General features: G+C 49.4%; 7 protein-coding genes across 7 annotated transcripts; 4 read left to right on the top strand and 3 right to left on the bottom strand.

The window, feature by feature from the left end:
• Positions 1–375: 375 nt before the first annotated feature.
• Positions 376–2,601, top strand: VTN77DRAFT_8490 (uncharacterized protein; the record flags this gene model as incomplete). Its single annotated transcript, XM_069424993.1, has 3 exons — positions 376–1,079; positions 1,137–1,661; positions 1,713–2,601. 3 exons carry the CDS (start codon positions 376–378, stop codon positions 2,599–2,601), a joined length of 2,118 nt encoding a protein of 705 aa, XP_069274582.1.
• Positions 2,602–5,623: 3,022 nt separating this feature from the next.
• VTN77DRAFT_8489 (uncharacterized protein) lies at positions 5,624–6,415 on the top strand (the record flags this gene model as incomplete). Its single annotated transcript, XM_069424991.1, has 1 exon — positions 5,624–6,415. One exon carries the CDS (start codon positions 5,624–5,626, stop codon positions 6,413–6,415), a length of 792 nt encoding a protein of 263 aa, XP_069274581.1.
• Positions 6,416–6,714: 299 nt separating this feature from the next.
• Positions 6,715–7,779, bottom strand: VTN77DRAFT_8488 (uncharacterized protein; the record flags this gene model as incomplete). Its single annotated transcript, XM_069424990.1, has 3 exons — positions 6,715–7,445; positions 7,496–7,595; positions 7,651–7,779. The coding sequence occupies 3 exons, from the start codon at positions 7,777–7,779 to the stop codon at positions 6,715–6,717; spliced, it is 960 nt and encodes a 319-aa protein (XP_069274580.1).
• Positions 7,780–8,238: 459 nt separating this feature from the next.
• Positions 8,239–11,962, top strand: VTN77DRAFT_8487 (uncharacterized protein; the record flags this gene model as incomplete). The annotated part of the gene is made up of 4 exons (XM_069424989.1): positions 8,239–8,325; positions 8,380–8,617; positions 8,684–10,822; positions 10,872–11,962. The coding sequence occupies 4 exons, from the start codon at positions 8,239–8,241 to the stop codon at positions 11,960–11,962; spliced, it is 3,555 nt and encodes a 1,184-aa protein (XP_069274579.1).
• Positions 11,963–12,516: 554 nt separating this feature from the next.
• On the bottom strand, positions 12,517–14,467 carry VTN77DRAFT_8486 (uncharacterized protein; the record flags this gene model as incomplete). The annotated part of the gene is made up of 12 exons (XM_069424988.1): positions 12,517–12,830; positions 12,889–12,990; positions 13,046–13,140; positions 13,200–13,291; positions 13,346–13,387; positions 13,448–13,538; positions 13,592–13,618; positions 13,678–13,919; positions 13,988–14,034; positions 14,082–14,154; positions 14,207–14,376; positions 14,419–14,467. The coding sequence occupies 12 exons, from the start codon at positions 14,465–14,467 to the stop codon at positions 12,517–12,519; spliced, it is 1,344 nt and encodes a 447-aa protein (XP_069274578.1).
• Positions 14,468–14,980: 513 nt separating this feature from the next.
• VTN77DRAFT_8485 (uncharacterized protein) lies at positions 14,981–16,301 on the top strand (the record flags this gene model as incomplete). The annotated part of the gene is made up of 4 exons (XM_069424987.1): positions 14,981–15,059; positions 15,108–15,217; positions 15,346–15,656; positions 15,701–16,301. 4 exons carry the CDS (start codon positions 14,981–14,983, stop codon positions 16,299–16,301), a joined length of 1,101 nt encoding a protein of 366 aa, XP_069274577.1.
• Positions 16,302–16,793: 492 nt separating this feature from the next.
• On the bottom strand, positions 16,794–18,018 carry VTN77DRAFT_8484 (uncharacterized protein; the record flags this gene model as incomplete). The annotated part of the gene is made up of 2 exons (XM_069424986.1): positions 16,794–17,128; positions 17,190–18,018. The coding sequence occupies 2 exons, from the start codon at positions 18,016–18,018 to the stop codon at positions 16,794–16,796; spliced, it is 1,164 nt and encodes a 387-aa protein (XP_069274576.1).
• Positions 18,019–18,822: the final 804 nt, after the last annotated feature.

The following is an 18,822-nucleotide window of genomic DNA, read 5'->3' as shown; positions in this document are numbered from 1 at the left end:
CAGCCGCAGAGGCTGAGTGTATGATTCACGATGACCTTGTCACGTTCATGGGTTTGCAGCTACCTAGGTAGCTAGCTCATGGAGCGAATGGACCTGTGGTTCGGATCGGTTCGAGAACGAACCAAACCAAGATATGCATATTGCACCTAGGCAGGTAGGCAGGCAGGCAGGCAGCATACATACATCCATGCATAGGTAGGTACCTAGGGGTAGGCACACGGTCGACCGTCCCAAGGCGGAATCAGATCATGATGAACAAACTATCTATCAAGGTAGGCTGGGCAGGCTCTGGAACTTCAGTTGCGCTGCATTTGTACAGTATATACGTGTTTCGTCCACGGTTATTATAAAGGTTTAGCTGCTGTCTGTCGCACCATGGCACTATCGCTATGTGTATATGTATATAATATATACGCATGGGCATGGGCATCAGAAGTGAAGGCATTCCTTCTGCTCTTGCTACTCCTTTTTGCTATCGCATACTTGTGCTGTCGTCGCTGTCTTGTCAGGAAACAGAAGCAGAAGCAGAAGCAACAACAGAAACAGAAACAGATGGCGAGCCCTACCGTGAAGGCAGCTGTTCAACCAGTGACAAATCCAAAAAGGAACAGTTGGAATTCTAAACCTGCCCAGAGAAATTCTGGATTATTTGCATGGCCGGCATTGCCAACGGTCGAGGAGGACTTCCAACTCCCGCTGGAAGAGTGGCTTGACCACCACCCTCCTCCCGAATTGAGGCAGATCACCATCGACTGTCCGTCAGAGGTTGTGCGGATTATCCATCAATCGTTGCACAAAGCGCAGTATACTCCTGTCGCTCAGCGGGTTGCGGTGGTGGTGGTGGAAGATACAGATGCAGATGCATCCAAGTCGAATGGCAGAGTGAAAAAGCGCAAGGACGACGACGCAGCTTCGTGTCTGTCGCAGAACTCGTCTGCTGCGTCTGCATCCTCCTCTTCCCGCCGGAGAAGGTCTTTGAACGGTGCTATGGCCTGGTTGAGCACGAGGGGGGCAGCAGGCGAAAGAGGAGTCAAAAAGTTGGTTAGAGAGCATACAGCTTCAACAACGCCAGCAACTAGGTTGGATTTCCCTTCTTCCGTTTAATAAATTTGGATCCTCTCTGACTGCTAATCTAGTGAATGCTCCAGCTGCTTCGAAAACATGCCCACCAAGCAGATGGTTTCTCTCGAGTGTCAGCACAAATACTGTGCGGCATGCTTCCTTCAACTCGTCGACACGGCCATGCGCGTGGAGACCCTGTTCCCGCCCAAGTGCTGTTTGATGAAGATCCCACTGAAAGTCGTCTTGTCCCCGCTGACAGCGGACATGAAAGAGCGATACAAGATGAAAGCGCAGGAATACGCCGTCTCGGTCAGCAATCGCTGGTATTGCCCGTCTGCATCCTGTGGCGCGTGGATTCCTCCGAGTAAGATCAGACGGCATGTTGCGGTGCAGAAATGCCATCGATGTCATATATCTATCTGCTCTGTTTGTCGCGGACTCGCTCACGAGACTGGTGACTGTCCGCAAGAGACGGGGCTCCACGAGATGCTAGAAGAAGCAGAGCGCCAGGGCTGGCGACGCTGCTACAGCTGTCATGCCATGGTCGAGTTGACCGATGGATGCCGTCACGTCACTTGCAAGTGCAAGGCCGAGTTTTGGTGAGCAAGATGCCCTAAAACCGAAAGTACTGCTGAAGACTGACTTTGTAGTTATGCGTGTGGAGCACGATGGCCGACCTGTGATTGCACCGAACAAGACATGACTACTCGACGAGCAGAGCTCACCCGACGTCGGGCTGCCCGCGAAAGAGAAGCTGAACAGGAAGCCGAAATCGCAGCTGCAATTGCGGCCGTCGAGGCCATGGAGCGGCGCGAGGAAGAAGAACGGATCCGACGAGAAGAGCAACGACGCCGGCGCGAAGAGGAGCAAGCGCGGGAGAGGGAGGCCCAGCGGCTACTCGAGATCGATGAGAGGATTCAGCAGCTGCAAGAGTGTCTCCAGACGATCAATAAAAAGCAGAAAATCGACCTTCTGAACCGACAAGAGCGTCAAACGCAGCAGCTCCACGCGCAGAACGCCGCCAGAAGAAGCGACCTCGACAAGAACAGCCGCGTCTTGCTCAGCCACTTCGAGGCGAACTTACGCTCGCGCATGAATTCGTTGCTTGCAGCTCATACAGCAGAGCTGAAAAGACTGCAGACGCAGAACGAGGAAGAAGAGAACGAGATCATCGTGAAAATGTCGCGTCTGCTCAAGGGCCGCGCGAACATCGAGGAGCGCGAGGTCTCGATCCTGAAGCATTTGCGGAACACGCAGAGGAAAAAACAGGACGAGGTGCGTGTGAGGCACGAGTCCGAAATTGCGGATTTGAATCACAAGGGCTCGCTCGAGTTGAAGGGCTTGCGCGCGGGGTTATCAGCTAGAAGCGAAGAGCAGGAAAGGCTGGAACGAGAAGCGGTGCGAGAGTTCGTCCGCGCAGCGCTCATCGAGCGTGTCTGGTTTGAAAAAGGAGTTGCTAGGAGAGAAGAATTACTGGAGGAATACCGCTCGGAGCTGGTGAGCGGCAGGCAGGCAGTTATTAACGAAGGCATTGATTGAACCACCTGCATTAACGTTGGGTAAGATGATGATGTATCGTGATGATAACGATTATTAGATGAGATAACTTAAAGCACCATCTTCATATACAGTACCTAATTTGAAAGGGACATTCCAATCGCTTTTAGGGGGATGAAACCACCTGCACCGAAGAATACAACCAACCCTGACAATTATGTACGTCCTGTGACACAAATTCTGGTGCCTTGAATGTCCAAATTTACCGTTCTCTGACCATAATCATAGCCATAAATCAGGAATAGAATCAGGAATAGCATCTGGAATCAGATCTGATAATAAGTGTGGTAATATATATTTGCGACAGGAACAAGCATCGCAATTTTCTTCTTATCCTTTTTTTCCCAGTCAGTAAAATGTGACAAAGGACCAAATCTAAACAAATCTTACCTATTAGTTATGTAGTGCTCATAAGAAGGTAACCAAAAACTACATATGGCTTGTTTATAGTGTCATATTTATGATCACAATAAATAGGCAGTTATATTTTTAAAAACCCATTTAAGGTAGTTCTACTTCTGAGTTCTTAAGGGAGCAGTGTACTGTAAAATAAATGGAGAGATAGATAGTCTAGTAATAGTTAGTGGTTAGGTAGGACCGTAGAATCGTTATTCTTTTCCTAATAAAAAAAAATCAACAGGAATATATTATATAACTCGCTTGGACGTGAAAGCTGGTAGGTAACAATCCCAAAATTAAACTACAACTCAAGTTGAGTAGGTAAGTGAGATTGAAACTATTCTAGGGCTGGAGGAAAACTACCTAAGTAGGTATGTATGTACCTAGGTATATATAATCTCTTATTTTTTGACCTTCCTAGCAGCCCATCTATCTATCTATCTATCTATATTTTCATAGTTATGGGTATAGTTTAATGTTATAATACAGAAATGCTAAATGGGAATCTACCAGAATTATCATATATTTTTCTCTTCTTCTTATTATTCTTTTTTTTTTTAAAAAAAATTGATCCTAAAGTTAAAGTTTATTATTATTATTATTATTATTATTATTATTATTATTATTATTTTAAAGAATTTACAATCGTGACAAAACTCAGCCCCAGGAATTTCCGATAATTATGAGTGCAAGGAATTAATTAAGTTCCTAATCCGTTAAGAAAAATAAAGATATACTGTAATTATTGTTTATAATACCACGTCCGAGGTGATGTCATTCGGAATGAATCTCTGGAATTATCTATCTACCTAGGTATCTATCTATCTATGGTGTCGAACTTACATAGTGCCACGGCAAGGGTATATATTGATTAATATTATATTATATGCCACAAGGGTTAAGGTGTGTTTATTATATGCCAGGAGTTCGTCCTTACCGTACTTTATAATTACAGAACGTAGCTGAACTTGAAGATTCTTTCAACCAGCTATCGGGGAATATCCGGTGAATGAAATAAAATAAAATTCCTGGAAGAAAGATTAGCCAACAAATCAACTGATCCGATCGCATTAATAATAATGACTGGAGTTACACCCTGACAGCACATAAAAGGCGGAATTACCTCCGGGCTGGGTCCCTGCTTATTATTAATTCAGAATGAAGAATATGGAGTACTGTACCGTAGACTTGCTGCGAATTTCGGACGACGTACGGAGTATAAGACCTGCATATTTTAAACACTGTCCTACGGTGTTCTAGGCTTCTGCTGCATACGTGATTTACATTCTATTGCATCGCGGGGTTGATGGAACAGTCCCCGCGACTGGGGACCCCAGACTTCCTCCCTACCTAGGTAGGCTTCCCAACCTTCCCATGGGGGCAAAAATGTGTGGAACTATGCGTGTACGTACCTAGGTAGTACAGGAGTAGTAATTGGATAGGGAAGCTTTCTTGCGTCCACTGCAAGAATTAGGCCTCCACTCTTAGGTACTATCAAACCTCCATTTATATACTGCTGTATTGTCCAATATAGGTAGATATTTTCGGAAACCAGTTTCAACTGACAGGCATTGCTTATATTATATTAAAACTGACCTTCTCCCTGCCCCTCGGTCTTTCGTTCTGATAGCAAGATACCTTGTCAAGATATATCCATCGTACTGTACAGACATAGATAATCGAAACTTCAACTCAGTAAAGATTAGCAGCCATCATGACTTCGACTGCTTCCATTCTTCTTCAGAACGCGACAATCCTTGTCCCGTCAGGCCCAGCTGACCGTGTCGTCCCTCTCCGTGAACATTCCCTCCTCATCGAGGGCAACAGAATCGCTCGGATTGCCCCTACAATTGACCCACCATCGCCCTCAACAGAGGTGATTGACTGCAGCGGGAAGATCCTGTCTCCTGGGTTCATCGACACGCATCATCACGTGTGGCAGACGCAGTTGAAGGGGCGACATGCGGACGAGGTGCTGCTGGAGTATATGACCACAGGTATGTTCGACGCATATGACACGCCACTCTCTCTCGATTTTAGGCTTGCCTTCTCTGACTATGTATCTAGGGAACATGCAATGTTATAATTATACCCCGCAAGATATCTTCTGGGGCGAACTGGGTGGCTGCCTCGAGGCGCTAGATTCTGGAACAACTACCGTTGTCGACCACGCCCATATGAACTACTCACCCGAGCACAGTAAGTATCTCTCCCAGCATCGTTTCGAGTCTAGCTGACGGCCAGCTTCCAATGCCATCTCCGCGACTGTCGCGTCCGGCATCCGCTCCATCTTCGGCTACTCGCCGACTCCCCGAGTGAAGACGTGGCAGCCAGAGCTAACGTTCGAGGAATCGCTGCTCCCAGACTGGGTGATCAACCAGCTGGATGAGCTCCTGAAAGACGCCCCCTTTGGAGACGGTCGCGTCCAACTGGGACTGGCATTCGATGCAGTCTACCTCCCAAAAGAGATCGTAGTGGATCTCTTCGAACGATGTCGACGAGGCGGCGCGAAAGTGATCACGTCGCATTATGTGCGAGGCGCCATATTTGGTACGTAAGCGAAGTAGAAATAATGCTAGTGTATCGTCTGCCGTCAGCTGATAGCATGCTAGGTTCGCATTCCATTGTGGACTTGATTGATGCCCATGGGCTCCTGGGCCCGGACATTCTCATTTCTCACGCCACGAACCTCACACAATCGGATGTGGAGAAGATGACCAAGGCAGGCGCCTTCGTCTCCTCGACCCCCGATACAGAGCTGCAGATGGCGCTGGGCTATCCTGTCTGTTTCCGCGAGGACATGAAAGACATCTGCTCGCTTGGAATCGACTGCCACAGCAACAACTCTGCTGATATCATCACCCAGATGCGTCTGGGCTTGCAGGCCGAGAGAGCTCGTCGCAATGAACCGCTGATCGAGAAGGATAAAGCGCCCAGGAGGCTTGACCTGTCGGTACAGGACGTCTTCCGACTAGGCACCATCCAGGGGGCACGAGCCATCAACATGCAGGACCAGGTCGGGTCGCTGGAAGAAGGCAAACTGGCGGACATAGTGATCTTCGACGCGCTGAGTCCGGCGATGATCTGTGCGGCCGAGCACGACCCCGTGGCCGCGATCGTCCTCCACTCTTCGGTCCGGGATATCGACACCGTCATTGTCGACGGACGCATCCGCAAGCGAGGGGGGAAGCTTCTCCCTGTAAACATCGACGGGTCAGCTGCCGCTGCAGACATCGGCAAGAACCGCGTCGAATGGCGTGATGTTGCTGTCCAGCTGCTGAAGAGTCGGGAGAGAGTTGAGGAGGCGACGCGGCGAAACCAAGCCAACGATCATGTCCGGTTGAGGGAGACTTTGGCTGCCAGGGTTTTTCACATCAATCCAGATAACATCGTTTGAAACAGAACATCTGGAGCATGCGACAATCGCACTTGTCTTCTGACCAATTCTACCGACTGTATGTCTTTCGAATGCGGGAATTCGGATTGGTTTAGAACTGTCATTTTTCATTTCATGCCGTCTATACTATGTAGAAAGAGTAGCAACTCAGGCATTTCGTCTCACAATCTCGAAAATATTCATGCAAGCTCCGCTCGGATGTTTCTGATATCATCATATCATGTGTTTCGTAGAAGTGGTATATACTCACGTACAGGATAGTCACACAGGGTATTTGTATTCAACATATGGTTCCGTCTTTAATACTCGTAAAAGCCCTTCCCGCTCTTCTTCCCCAACCAGCCTGCATCGACCATCTTCTTCAACAACCCCGCCGGCCGGTACTTGCTGTCGCCCGTCTCCTGGTGCAGCACATTCATGATGGCCAGACACGTGTCGAGACCGATGAAATCGGCCAGCGTTAGCGGCCCCATGGGGACGTTGGTGCCGTGCTTCATGATGCTGTCGATATCTTCGCGAGCACCCACGCCGGTCTCCAGGCAGATGATGGCCTCGTTGATGTACGGCATCAAGATGCGGTTGGCCAAGAAACCCGGCGAGTCTGCCGAGCGCGCGGGGATCTTCCCCATGCGCTCCACAAATGCGATGGCCGTGTCGATGGTCTCCTGGGACGTTTGCAGACCTGTGATGATCTCCACGCCCTTCTGGACGGGAACAGGATTCATGAAGTGAGTCGAAATGACACGGGAAGGCGCCTGGAGATCCTTCGGGTCGTTGGTCGTCGCGGCAGCGATCTTGGTAATGGAGATGGAGGAGGTGTTGGTCGCGAGAATCGCGTGCTTGGGCGCGATCTGAGCGATTTGCGAGAAGATGGAGGTCTTCAGGTCCGGAATCTCGGGGACCGCTTCAATGACAAAATCCACGTCGGAGAGATCCTCTAGCTTCAGGCTGGGGTTCAGCCGACCGCGCACGGCGTTGGCTTCTTCGCGGGTAAGTCGCTCCTTCGCGACATCTTTGTCGAGCAGCTTCTCTACGCAAGCTGTGAGTAATTGGAAAGCACAGATGATTTGACCTTCGTACCGGCAAACTTGAGGCCCTTGTCCAGGCTTGCTTGAGAGTTGTCGATTAACGTCACCGGGATTTGAGCTTTCTGAGCAGCAACCAGAGCAATGCCCAGACCCTGGAAAAATCAGTCAATATTCTTGATATATATGTATATCTACGAACAGCCTCACCATCTGCCCTGCTCCAATCACACCCAGCTTCTTAACCTCGGCAGCAGCCAGACCAGCGGTGCTGCTGAACGAGCGACGTGCAATTGCCGGACTGCGGCAGATGCCTCCGCGTAGAAGAGTGGAAAACATGGCTGCGGTTACTGAACAGAATATCCTCGATGACTTCTCAATGCTCCGGAAGAAGATGTTCTTGACATGAATATCTACTACTCCATGTACTGTACATACCCGACGGACCGCGGAGTGCTTCACGTGCTTGCCGACGTCATCGGCTACCCTCGGAGCTCGCCAGAAAGTAACCCCGGATTCCGGGGAGCGTCTCCAGATCACATGACCATGAGTCTTGGCGCCAATCTAGGTCAACCACGCTAGTGAGGGAGGTCACTTGATCTGTGTCCTCCGAACGCGTCGACGCGTGCAGGCGCGTTCTAATTGGTTCCCGCGTGACGTCTGATTCGTACAGTACGGAGTACACAGGCACAACACGAAGGACGCTCGTTCGAGTAACAAGCATCTCACCGAGGTTGTGATGGGGCAGTACCAGATCGATCAAGACTGAAGACAGGAAACTGTCACGAAACTGTCACCATGGATGTTGACGCTGCCCCCGTCGGGCAGACTGTCCAGGTGGTCGACCCTGAAGTCCGCGCATATGTCTACAGTCTCGTTACCGCGGTTGGTGATTTCCTACCTCATTACGGCTGTTGTTCGAGGGCTAACGTGCCATAGCTCGGTGGTTTCAATGGCGAGGATGCGTCAAAGTATTGCTTGGGAGACGATGCTCTCGCTTGTCTCCGCGATATAAAGAAATGGCTCAAGCTGTACGATGAAAAGACCAACCGCATGGACGTTGCGAGATGTCTGGGAGAAGCGAACCTCGTGAATGGAGATCTCCTGCCGATTCTCTCGTTGTGGTGGGAATCCGGTCAGAACAACAAGCACATGTCTAGGATTGCATTGGCATGCTGTAAGCGCGACACATCTCTAAAACTCCAAATCGTGGACAGCAGACTAACGTGGTTATGTATGACAGTGGAATTGCTCGTTCCCTTGACATGGCCAATCGAGCCGCACAGCCAGATGACAGTCAACCACCATCGTCATACCCCATATCTCAAACAAGCACAAGTCCTCTACAAGCGTGGAATCCTCAGCAACCATAATGGCGTGAGCATTCTACGGGCGGTGATCCGAATTGGTCTGCCCAGCATGGCTATCCCCAGATCCGAACGAACTGCGCGAGACGAAGGTATTCTCAAGCTGATGCTGTACCTGTTTCGAAATGTGGCAATCATTTCACCGAACTCCCGTCTGGCTGCTGAGGGCGACGAGGAGGAAACGTCGAGATCCGCAACCATCAACGCCTTCCAAGAACAAGATGTCTTTGCGCTTCTCCTTACGATGTGCTCTAACATGGGAGACGACTTCAGTTTTCAAGACGTGATCATCCTGGAGATCCTCTTCCATCTCGTGAAGGGTGTGGATGTGGAAAAGCTCTTCATGGACGACGCTGAACGCAGTGTCAAACGGAACGACGAACTCGGGGATCTTTTAAACAAAGAAGCCGGTTTGAAAAGAGAATATGCGAAGAACGCACCAACGCGACATGGCCGCTTTGGGACGATGATCTGGGTGAAACGGGATGACGCAAAGGTCTCGACCGTCTCGGGCCAGGAAATTCTCAAAGACAGCCAGGCTACGCTATATAAGATGGATCAGACTAAAAAATGGAACCGGCCCAGGCCACATCGGAGAGGAGAAGTGGAAGCCTCCAGTAACGACTTCAACACGCCGACGTACCTCACATCGGCTGCGACGAAGAATCTCCGGACCTTCGTTGAAGAATTCTTGGACTCAGGATTCAACCCTCTCTTCACCCATGTCAGGAAGGCAATCGAACGCGAAGCCGATCGGGTCCTTGATATCAACACCAGACAGTTCTTCTATCTGGTTGCGTGGTTCCTCGAGGCGGAACGCGTCCGCCGTGGCCGCCAACGCGAGCAGCAGGAGAAGAATAAAGGAATATCCAAAGAAATTGACCCAGATAGCTTTGCTCTGGTTGCCGGTGTTCTGAATCAGGAAACCTTCGTCTTCTTGAATCGCGCGATGCAACACAGTTTCGACAATAAGGACTGGCAGGACCTCAACGCGACTATGCGTTGCTTCACGCAGATATTGTTGACAGTTCGAGAGATGTCTTTGTCGCCGCTTGAAGAGGACCAGGAAATTGCAGAAAACATCCAAAATCGCATCTTCTACGAAGAGACGACTCACGATCGCATTCTTTCTATCTTGCGGGGATACAAAGATCAAGGGTTTGGCTATCTGGATGCGTGCACAGAGCTTGCGCACGTCTTCTTGAGAATGCTAGAAAACTATTCCAAGCAGAATGTGGACATTTACGTCCGGTCCCGTCGACGGGCCAGACGGAAGAAGAAGGCGGAAACGGAAACAGCCACTGGCGACAATGATGCGGAGAACGCCGAGGAGCATGATTCAGAGGGAGAAGACCTCATTGATGCTGCTCGAGTTTCGACGGAGCGCAAGTTCGATTTCAAACGATTTGCGGCCAAATTCTGCACTCAGAAGTCGGTCGATACATTCGTGGCCTTCACGCATTTTTACCGAGACCTCAATGACGAGCAGCTGAAGCGGGCGCATCGATTTTTCTACCGTATTGCGTTCAAGCAAGAAATGAGCATCCTCCTTTTCCGTGTGGACATCATGAACCTCTTTTACCGGATGATCAAGGGACCAGGCGCGCTTGATTCGAGCAAGCCTATATTCCGAGAATGGGAAGAATTCGTTCGGCAGCTCATCAGGAAGCTGATCAAGAAGCTCGATCAACGCCCCGCACTGATCACGGAAATGCTGTTCAGCAAGATCAATTCCACCCTGTTTTACCTCGAGTATGGGCATGAGAAACAGACGATATCTTCCGGAACGAGGCCACCAGCTGAGTTGGAGGTCAATCCACGGGCAGCTACGACAAGGGATGAAAAGCTAGCCATAGTCGTTGCAGCCCTGGTTATGGACGGTCGAGCCGATCTGGCGAAATGGATCAGCGATATCTTGGATTCCGCCGCAAATGAGCGGAGTTCATGGGAGGCTGGCGATGCAGCTCGACAAGCGGAGTCACCAGACGCGTTCGTGGCTCCCAATCCGATCATTGGTAAGTTGACATCTCTCATTTGTTTGACACGTGCTAAAAATTGGAATAGAAGTGAAGCCTCCAGACGACGCAGTTCGTACAGCTATGTTCAGGAATGCTCGACTCCGCCTTCTCATGTCGTTAGCTGGACTTGAACGGCTTGGGGTTGAAGATGTTCTGGGCACTTCGTGGATCGTTCCCTCGGCGCTCAGATCGAGTGAGCTCCGGGACATCAAGTCAATCATTGACAAGAATCTCGAGAATCCAGTTAGTGAGATCAATGGAGACGATCCACGCCAGCTACTTCGGCGGAAGGCCACCGGAGAGTCCAGAGGAGAGGGCCATCGGCAGACAACGCTAGATGTCGACTTTGGATCCGACTCGGAGGGTGACGATAACATTCCTGATGGACCACTTTTCCCACCGAATATTCGCTCCAAGTCGAATGCATTGGAGGAACTGAAAAAGACGCGACGCGAGCGCCATCAACGGGATGAGGACAAAGAGGATAAAGAGCCACTAGATGATGCTGTGCTGGAAGAACGTCGTCGCAAGCGAGAGGAGAACGCGAGGGCGCGGGAGGCCAAAATCAAGAGCGATCTGTTCATCCATGCTAGCGATGAGGAGACCGACGAGGAGGCTGACCGGGAATTCTTCCGGCGTGAGGAGGAAACGAGGAAGGCGCAGGCCGAACGCGTCAGGAAAGCATTGCTTTTGGGTAAATCGGATGAGAAGACAAAGGAGCAGAAAGGACGCAAACGAGGCAGTTCAGACGGAGAAGATGAAGACAAATCCGACTCGGGGAATAGGAAACGACGTCGCTCCACCACGCTGGACGTGGATGGGGATAGTGACAGCGATGATGACATCCTGATGACAGGCATGTCGCCTTCTTCCCCACGACAGGCATCGACCAGCCAAGGCGATGCGGAGGACGAGACGCCTCCCACGTCTGCTGAAGACGAGCTCGATTTCGATGATAATCTGGCCTTCAACAAGGCCAGATATCAGACAGAAGGAGGCTCAGAGAAGACCGCTCCTGGCGCTTCTGCCGGATCTGGATCAGCTGTTGGAAGTGACAACGAAGACGATACCCCGATCGCCGCCCCGTCTCGAAGGCGCATGAGGGCGGGATTTGTCGTTGATAGTGACGAGGAGTGATTCGCTATTTTTCGATGAACTGGATCAAATACGACGTGTGATGGTATTTTTTTTTGGCATTCTCAGGGTGTTGGTTAAGGGTTAAATGCATCGTATCATATGATATTTATATTTGGTTGGCATGGCATGGCGTTTCGGAGTGACATTGGCTGTGGTGTGGTTTAAGCATACTAGGTACTCCTAACAAGACAATGACAATAACCAGGGTTGCGCTGTATATTGTATACTGTTCAGAAGGGCTTTTAGGTTATCATACCCGATCAATATCAATACCAGTGTTCTTTTAAGTCTCTACCAAGCTTAACCCTAACTTAACCCTAATAGAAGGCCTTTCCCATCCCTTCCCTTCTCCTCCAATAAATAGCCGTGAATACTGAAAAACACACCAACTTTCATTTAAGTACTAGTACTGTACGACTAAGTGAGGGCATTAATCTCAGGGATTCAATTCATTCGACAGTCCGGCCGGCTTATTTCGCTAAAACTCATAAAGACATCTGCAGACCCAACATAGTAACCAAGGATTTGTCAAAGCCTATCATATCAGAGCGGGGTTATGGATTCAGATTCTTATGAAACAGACACATCACCGGATACGCCATTTTCGTATTCATCTCAATCTTAATCCGCTGCTCGCGTCCATCATCATCCGCAGACTCGATGGCGTCAAAATGCTGAAAAATGCGCGCCAGCGTATACTCCATCTGGAATTGAACAAACACGCGCCCCAGGCAGATGCGCGGCCCATGGTTGAATGGAAGGAATTCCCATGTCTGCGGGATCCATGTGTTGTATCGATCTGGTCGCCAGTGATTGGCGTCGTCGCCTACGATGTCGCGTCGTCTTTGGAGACCGATGACGGAGTATACTGTTGAAGATTAATTAATTAGACATAATAAGTGAGAGAGAGAGGGAGATGAACTTACTGACTTGCTGCCCAGCCAGGATAGGAACCGGCATTTGGCCGTCTGGTCCTCCTCCCTTGGGGAGTGTCGTGTCACTTTTCGCCTCGCGGATATTGAAGCCCACTGAGAACAATGTCAGTTAGTCAGAGTACCTCAGACGGACTATTTGCGCCTTTACATGGATGATAGAGCCTCAGCGTTTCTCGAATGATATGCCTCAGAAGGGTCATCTCTTTGAGTTGTTCTGCTGTTGGCGGAGACTCGAACCCGCATCTATATAGATGCCGTCAGTGTATCTTTCTCGTGGGAACCAGTTTGCCGGGTGAACCCACCGCTCTTGTATTTCTTGCCGGAGACGGCGAACAATATCTGGGTTTCGCGCGAGCTCATACAGGGCCCATGCGATGGTGATGGTGGCCGGGTCCTGGATTGATCAGTGGATGTCGCTATCATCCCAGAAGCATCATTTTGATCCAACCTTTCCCGCCATCAGCACGGCAATTAGTTGGTTTTTGATGTACTGGAAGCATCAGCTACATACTTGCAAAAGGTGGATTAAAACACTTGCATATATTCTTACTTTCGGTTCTGGTAAGCAAGAGCCTCCATCAACGTGGGCGAATGCTGTCGTTTCTTCAATTCCCCCGTCCGAAGGGACAGCGTCCTCGCAACTTGCGAGTCCATATAACTATTCAAGTCTCACGTAGCTTTCCGTGCGATCAACGCATCTGGGAAAAGCGCAGAGATGTGCCTGCAAGCCAGCAATCAGCAATCAGCAAGGCTGAGTAAACTTTGAAAGAGGTTATCTACCCAACCCAGACTCGCGCCGTACTAACTGCAAGAAGCTTGTTCATCGCGTCACGGAAAGGCAGATGTTCTCCGTGGAGGGAATTCGTTGGATGGCCGAAGAAAATGTCCGTGACAATGTCGAGTTGTAGCCGGTCGACGAGGTCGTATACTTCGACCGGTTTGCCGCCGTTGTCCAGGTGTTCGAGAAAGATCTTGACATGTTTCTCGGCGACTTCGAAATCAGTCGGTCTGATTTTGGAAAGCTTATGAGGATGTCAGCTATTGTCGTTTTGTATCTCGATAGATTTATTTCTGGGAGGGCCTGCCTCACGTAGGGACGAAGCTGATTTTTGCTTGCCATCCATTGCTCCCCATCGGCTGGAATAGTTGTCAGAACTGAACATTATAGAGAATGTCAGGCTTACTTGTAAATACAGAGTCGCCCAGGACACTCGCAAAGAGCTCATGGACGAATTTGCCCTTTATATAATCTGCGAACTGAGATGTCCTTAAGTAAGGTATTCTCTTCAATGGAAAGCTAGTTAACTACCTGGCTGGACATGATCGCTTTAATATTGTCACAATCATCCATCATCACTAATCGATTCCCCAATACGTAGATATCGATGGTTCGTCCTGGGTGGTCCAGCAGGGTTTGGGTCCATTCGAAGAAGTCGAGGTTCAGGAGATGGGAAATAAGCATATATGCCGCATCAATTCCTGGTCAGAAGATATAATTAGAATTTTTGAATCTGGATCTACCGCCTGCCAGAGAGTGCACCGCACCGAAGGGCAGTTTGTAAGGCAGCATTGGCGGATTCTGTCCCAGTTGACGCATCCGAGACCGTTTCGACTGGCGGGATTTGATCCAGAGAAACAACCCAGTCACCGTTACACACACGGGAAGAACTAGAAATATTGGCTGCAAGAGGACACTCATGATGACATTGGGAAGTTTTTTGACGTCGATAATTTTGATATTAATTAGCAGGAAATTTGCTAAATATAAAGCATATGGAAGAGAGAAGAGGCAAAAAAAAAACAAGAAAGAAAGAGATAAATAAATAAAATGAGCAGAAACAAAACAAATGAATAAAAAGAAAAAGCAATAAAGAAACAGAAGCAAAAATCGACCGTTTCATGCAGTCTCAGTCTTACTCAACTCGTGAGTTGTTATGGCGGACCCGACTGAATCGGCCCCGTGATCGCACAACCCAACTGGTCCTGCTTCGAAATCCCAAGTCTGCGTGACTTGGACAAAACATCCTAAGTATTAAATGAAACCAATTTCGTGGATTCAGAATCTGTACAAGAAGTCGACACCATGACCCAGTTAGATATCGGGACGACTGAGCCCAAAATACCCTCGTCAGACGCAGAAGTCCGAGTCCTACCAAGCAATGGTATGAATGGATCACACTCTTAGCTGTGTCGATGGCTAATTTCTTCAGGTCACGATGCCTGGAAGGCCGGTCGAGCCGAGATTCTCACAGTCGTTTGCCTGTCAATCGTCTCGCTGGTCGTTGCTTTGGATTCCACGATATTGGTGCCAGTCTTACCGGTAAGTTGCTGCATATGTATATAGCTCCTGTTTATGTCTCCCTGCTAAGCTTCTCAGACTCTTGCAGTAGCATTAAATGGCTCAGCTATCGAGACTTTCTGGGCAGGAACATCTTTCCTCCTGGCCAGCTCGACCTTTCAGCCCTTCATTGGCGCTCTTTCCGACGTGTTCGGCAGGAGAGATCCATCTTTTTGTTTGCATTGGGAACGCTGGTCGCGTGTTTCTCCCACGGATTCCCTCAATTCCTGGCAGGCAGGACCATCCAAGGGGTTGGAGGTGGAGGCATTGTTACCCTCGTGCTCATTATTTGCACCGATATTATCCCCCTCCGCCAACGTCCCAAATTCACCAGTTTCCTGCAGGTCTCATGGGCTCTGGGAACCGTCAGTGGACCGCTCATTGGAGCCGCCTTTGCGGAATATGTCTCGTGGCGTTGGATGTATGGCTCCATCCACTTAATCCCAACCCTTGCTGACTCTCTAGCTTTTACATCAATTTCCCCATCTGCGGCATCGGCGGGGTTATGGCCTTCCTGGTGATTCGCTTCCGGGACCGTCATAAGTCCTGGGCGACCAAGTTTTCGGAAGTCGACTGGATTGGCGGTCTTTTGTTCATCGGCAGCACTACGGCATTCCTCCTGGGAATCACCTGGGGAGGCGTTCAATACGCATGGAACAGCTATCAGACTTTGCTTCCACTGTTACTCGGCATTGTCGGTGTCGTAACGACTTTATTCTGGGAAGTTCGACACGCAAAAAATCCTTTTATCCGCAAAGCTCTCTTTAATAATCTTTCCGGTCTGTCTGCATACACGTGTGCCCTTCTTCAAGGCCTGCTGGTAAGACTGGTTGATGAACTCTTGAAGAGCGGACAGCTAAGTCCTGACACGGTGCTGGAGATTCTCGGCGGGGCGAGTTTGACGCGGTTGGGTCAGATGGCGGCCAACTGCCTGCATAAGTGTATCGAATGCTGCTCCTACTTCTGCTCCTGCTCCTGCTCCTGCTTCCTCTACGAATCCGTCAGAGTGAATCGGCCTCACGTGGATCAGGAGTTGACCTTCTTCGGTCTGCTCGGTCCATCCTGAGTCTGGTCATCAATGATCTTCCTATCCGTCCAAGCTGCTTTCTTTTTTTTTTTCTTTTTTTTTTTAAGGAAAAGAACCATCGGCAACACCTTTACACTCATATCTAGGAAGCAAAAAAAATATACAAAGCAGGATCTTGTCTTTACTGCCTTGCGTGTTTTCACAGAATGAAAAATACATGCAATATACCCGACACAATCAAGATGCACATATGGTTGGGATATTGGCTGTGGAAAGTTCCGCGTTAAAAAACAAAGAACAAAAAAGGAAAGAATGAGATGAAAATTGAGTAAGATTGCTTCTGTTGAAACATTCAGACAGACTATCCTGATACTTCCAGGCTGATAATAAACATAAAAGCAAAGCAGAGCAAAGCAAAGCACGTTCGTCCATCTCTATACCTAATGCGTTATCTGACAACTGAACAACTGCCTGTTATTAAAAAAGAAAAGAAAGAAAAAAGAGAAGAGAAGAGAAATTCCATCTACTGTACTACTCCGCATGTGTCCGGCGTCGCCGTCTCCCGGACGAGTGCCTGTGAGAGCCGGAGCGACTGCTGGAGCTGCTATACCGCGAGCTTCCATCCCACGTAGAAGCTCGACAATGCACAACCTCACGGGAGCTCTTTTCAGACTTACCGTCGGCAAGTACCAAGGCTTGCCGTCTGGACGAAGACGTCTCGCCATCGGTGCTCTCAGAACCGGACTCAGAGACTGCACGGATACGTGCAGAGGCCTCGGCGTTCTCCAAAACACTGGCTGCCGTTGCGGCCGTCGTCGAGTTGTACGTTCCTAGCATTCGAGGTTCGGGGGGTTTAGTCAAGCCGGCTAGAAGCGGGTCAGCAAGAGAAAAAACTTCTCAACCAGGGGGGGGCGGTGTTATGCTCACTTGCTACTTTCAACTTCTCCCAAAAAGTCGTCTGTGGTTCAAAGACCCCAATATGCGTGAGCATCTTCCGATCGACGCCTGGCAGGTTGAGCCAGACGAGCTCGCGGCCGCGGTGGATCTCCCCCTTCATCCGAAACGGATGCAGTCCTTCGGGGAAGATGAGCGGATCGGGAACGACATACGGGGTGTACGCTGGCAGGAGCAGATGGAAGACCGGGATAGGCAGCTGTTGACGTGTGCGCTGTTGTTTTTTCTCGCGGACTTGTCGCACGGCGAGCATATACAGGATCAACGCGTCGAGCTCGTTGGAGATTCCGCAGAAGTTCTTCCCCAGCGGTCCCTCCTTGCGGACCTTCTCTTCGAAGTACGGGTGCCAGTCCGTGTCCGGGTGAAAGACAAAGTACCAGTCATCAGGCGTGGCGTCTTTCACAGACGCCCGGACAAAGAGATAGACCTTTTCGGCAAACTTCTCCGGCGCGAGGAGGGCTGTTTGCGCGTCGAGACTGGCGCTGATCGTCCCCAGATGGGACGAGATCTGTTTTAGCTGTTCGATGCTTTGGCAGGTCGAGACCAGGTTCGCCACCATGCCGATCGCAGCAGCTGAGGAAGTAAAGGCGGCGGTGTATTTGGCGACGTCGCCCAGCGAGCTGCTCACGACTTTCATCGTCGACATGAATGCCTCCACTTCTTTGGAGAGTTTCACCGCTTCCTGGCTGGCGCCGTCGATGCTCTTGAGGACATCGCGCACGAGAGACATGGTTGTTCTCGTTGATAACTCCACCTCCTTTTTCTTCTTCAACAGCCGTTCCAACCAGTGTGCGTCCGCCATTGTGAGAGATAACCGTACTCGTCCGGTGTGGTTGAGGGGGGAGATGGGAGGATGTCCCACGAGGAGACTTTGGGATTAAGCTGGGACGATTTCAGGCTTATCGTGCGTTCAAGTGTTCCGCGGCATATTTCTGTTGAAATCAGCGATTATTTCTTGTATCAACAAGTTGGAGTAGTTTGATGAAGCAGAGCTTACTTACAAGTACATATATTAATGTGACAATAAACACCAGGGGTCATCCTCTCAACATAAATCAGCAGACGAGCAAGATCAGATCCTGTACAAGTCAGAAGCCCTGGGTCGAGTAGCAGTAGCAGATTGAAGCATTCGTTGAATGTAATGTGTCAGGTGAGACAAGACATTATCGCAGGTTTGAGCTGGTCGCAGCCGATCCCCTACCTATACAGTTATAGTATAGTATAGAGCGAAAAGAAAAAAAAAAGAGGACGAAGACTGGCTTTGATTCCAGTAGGACCGTACCAGTTATCATTTTGGTTTGAACACAAAGTCACATATTGCTGTACATACATACCTAGGCTAGGTAGGTAACTGATCTGGATAACCGACGTGGAGACTTTAATTTCATATTTAATCAGATCCGATTTGATAATTGATTGCCAAGTCATCAAGGGGGTGTGTACCGTGTGCCGCTCTATACCTGCCTACGTGAATATTTCAACTGCCAAAAATGCTACCAATTTCCTTTCAGAAAGAAGATTTTTGAATATTTATTTATTATTTATTCATTCATCTTGGCTATTTAAATCCTACCCTTTAAGTAGTAAATAAATTAATTAATTACTC

The sequence above is a fragment of the Rasamsonia byssochlamydoides genome (genome assembly GCF_041956645.1).
Source record: "Rasamsonia byssochlamydoides strain NRRL 3658 unplaced genomic scaffold VTN77scaffold_73, whole genome shotgun sequence".
Lineage (NCBI taxonomy): Eukaryota > Fungi > Ascomycota > Eurotiomycetes > Eurotiales > Trichocomaceae > Rasamsonia > Rasamsonia byssochlamydoides.
The sequence above is the reverse complement of the archived record's forward strand: the minus strand, read 5'-3'. Positions and strand labels throughout refer to the sequence as shown.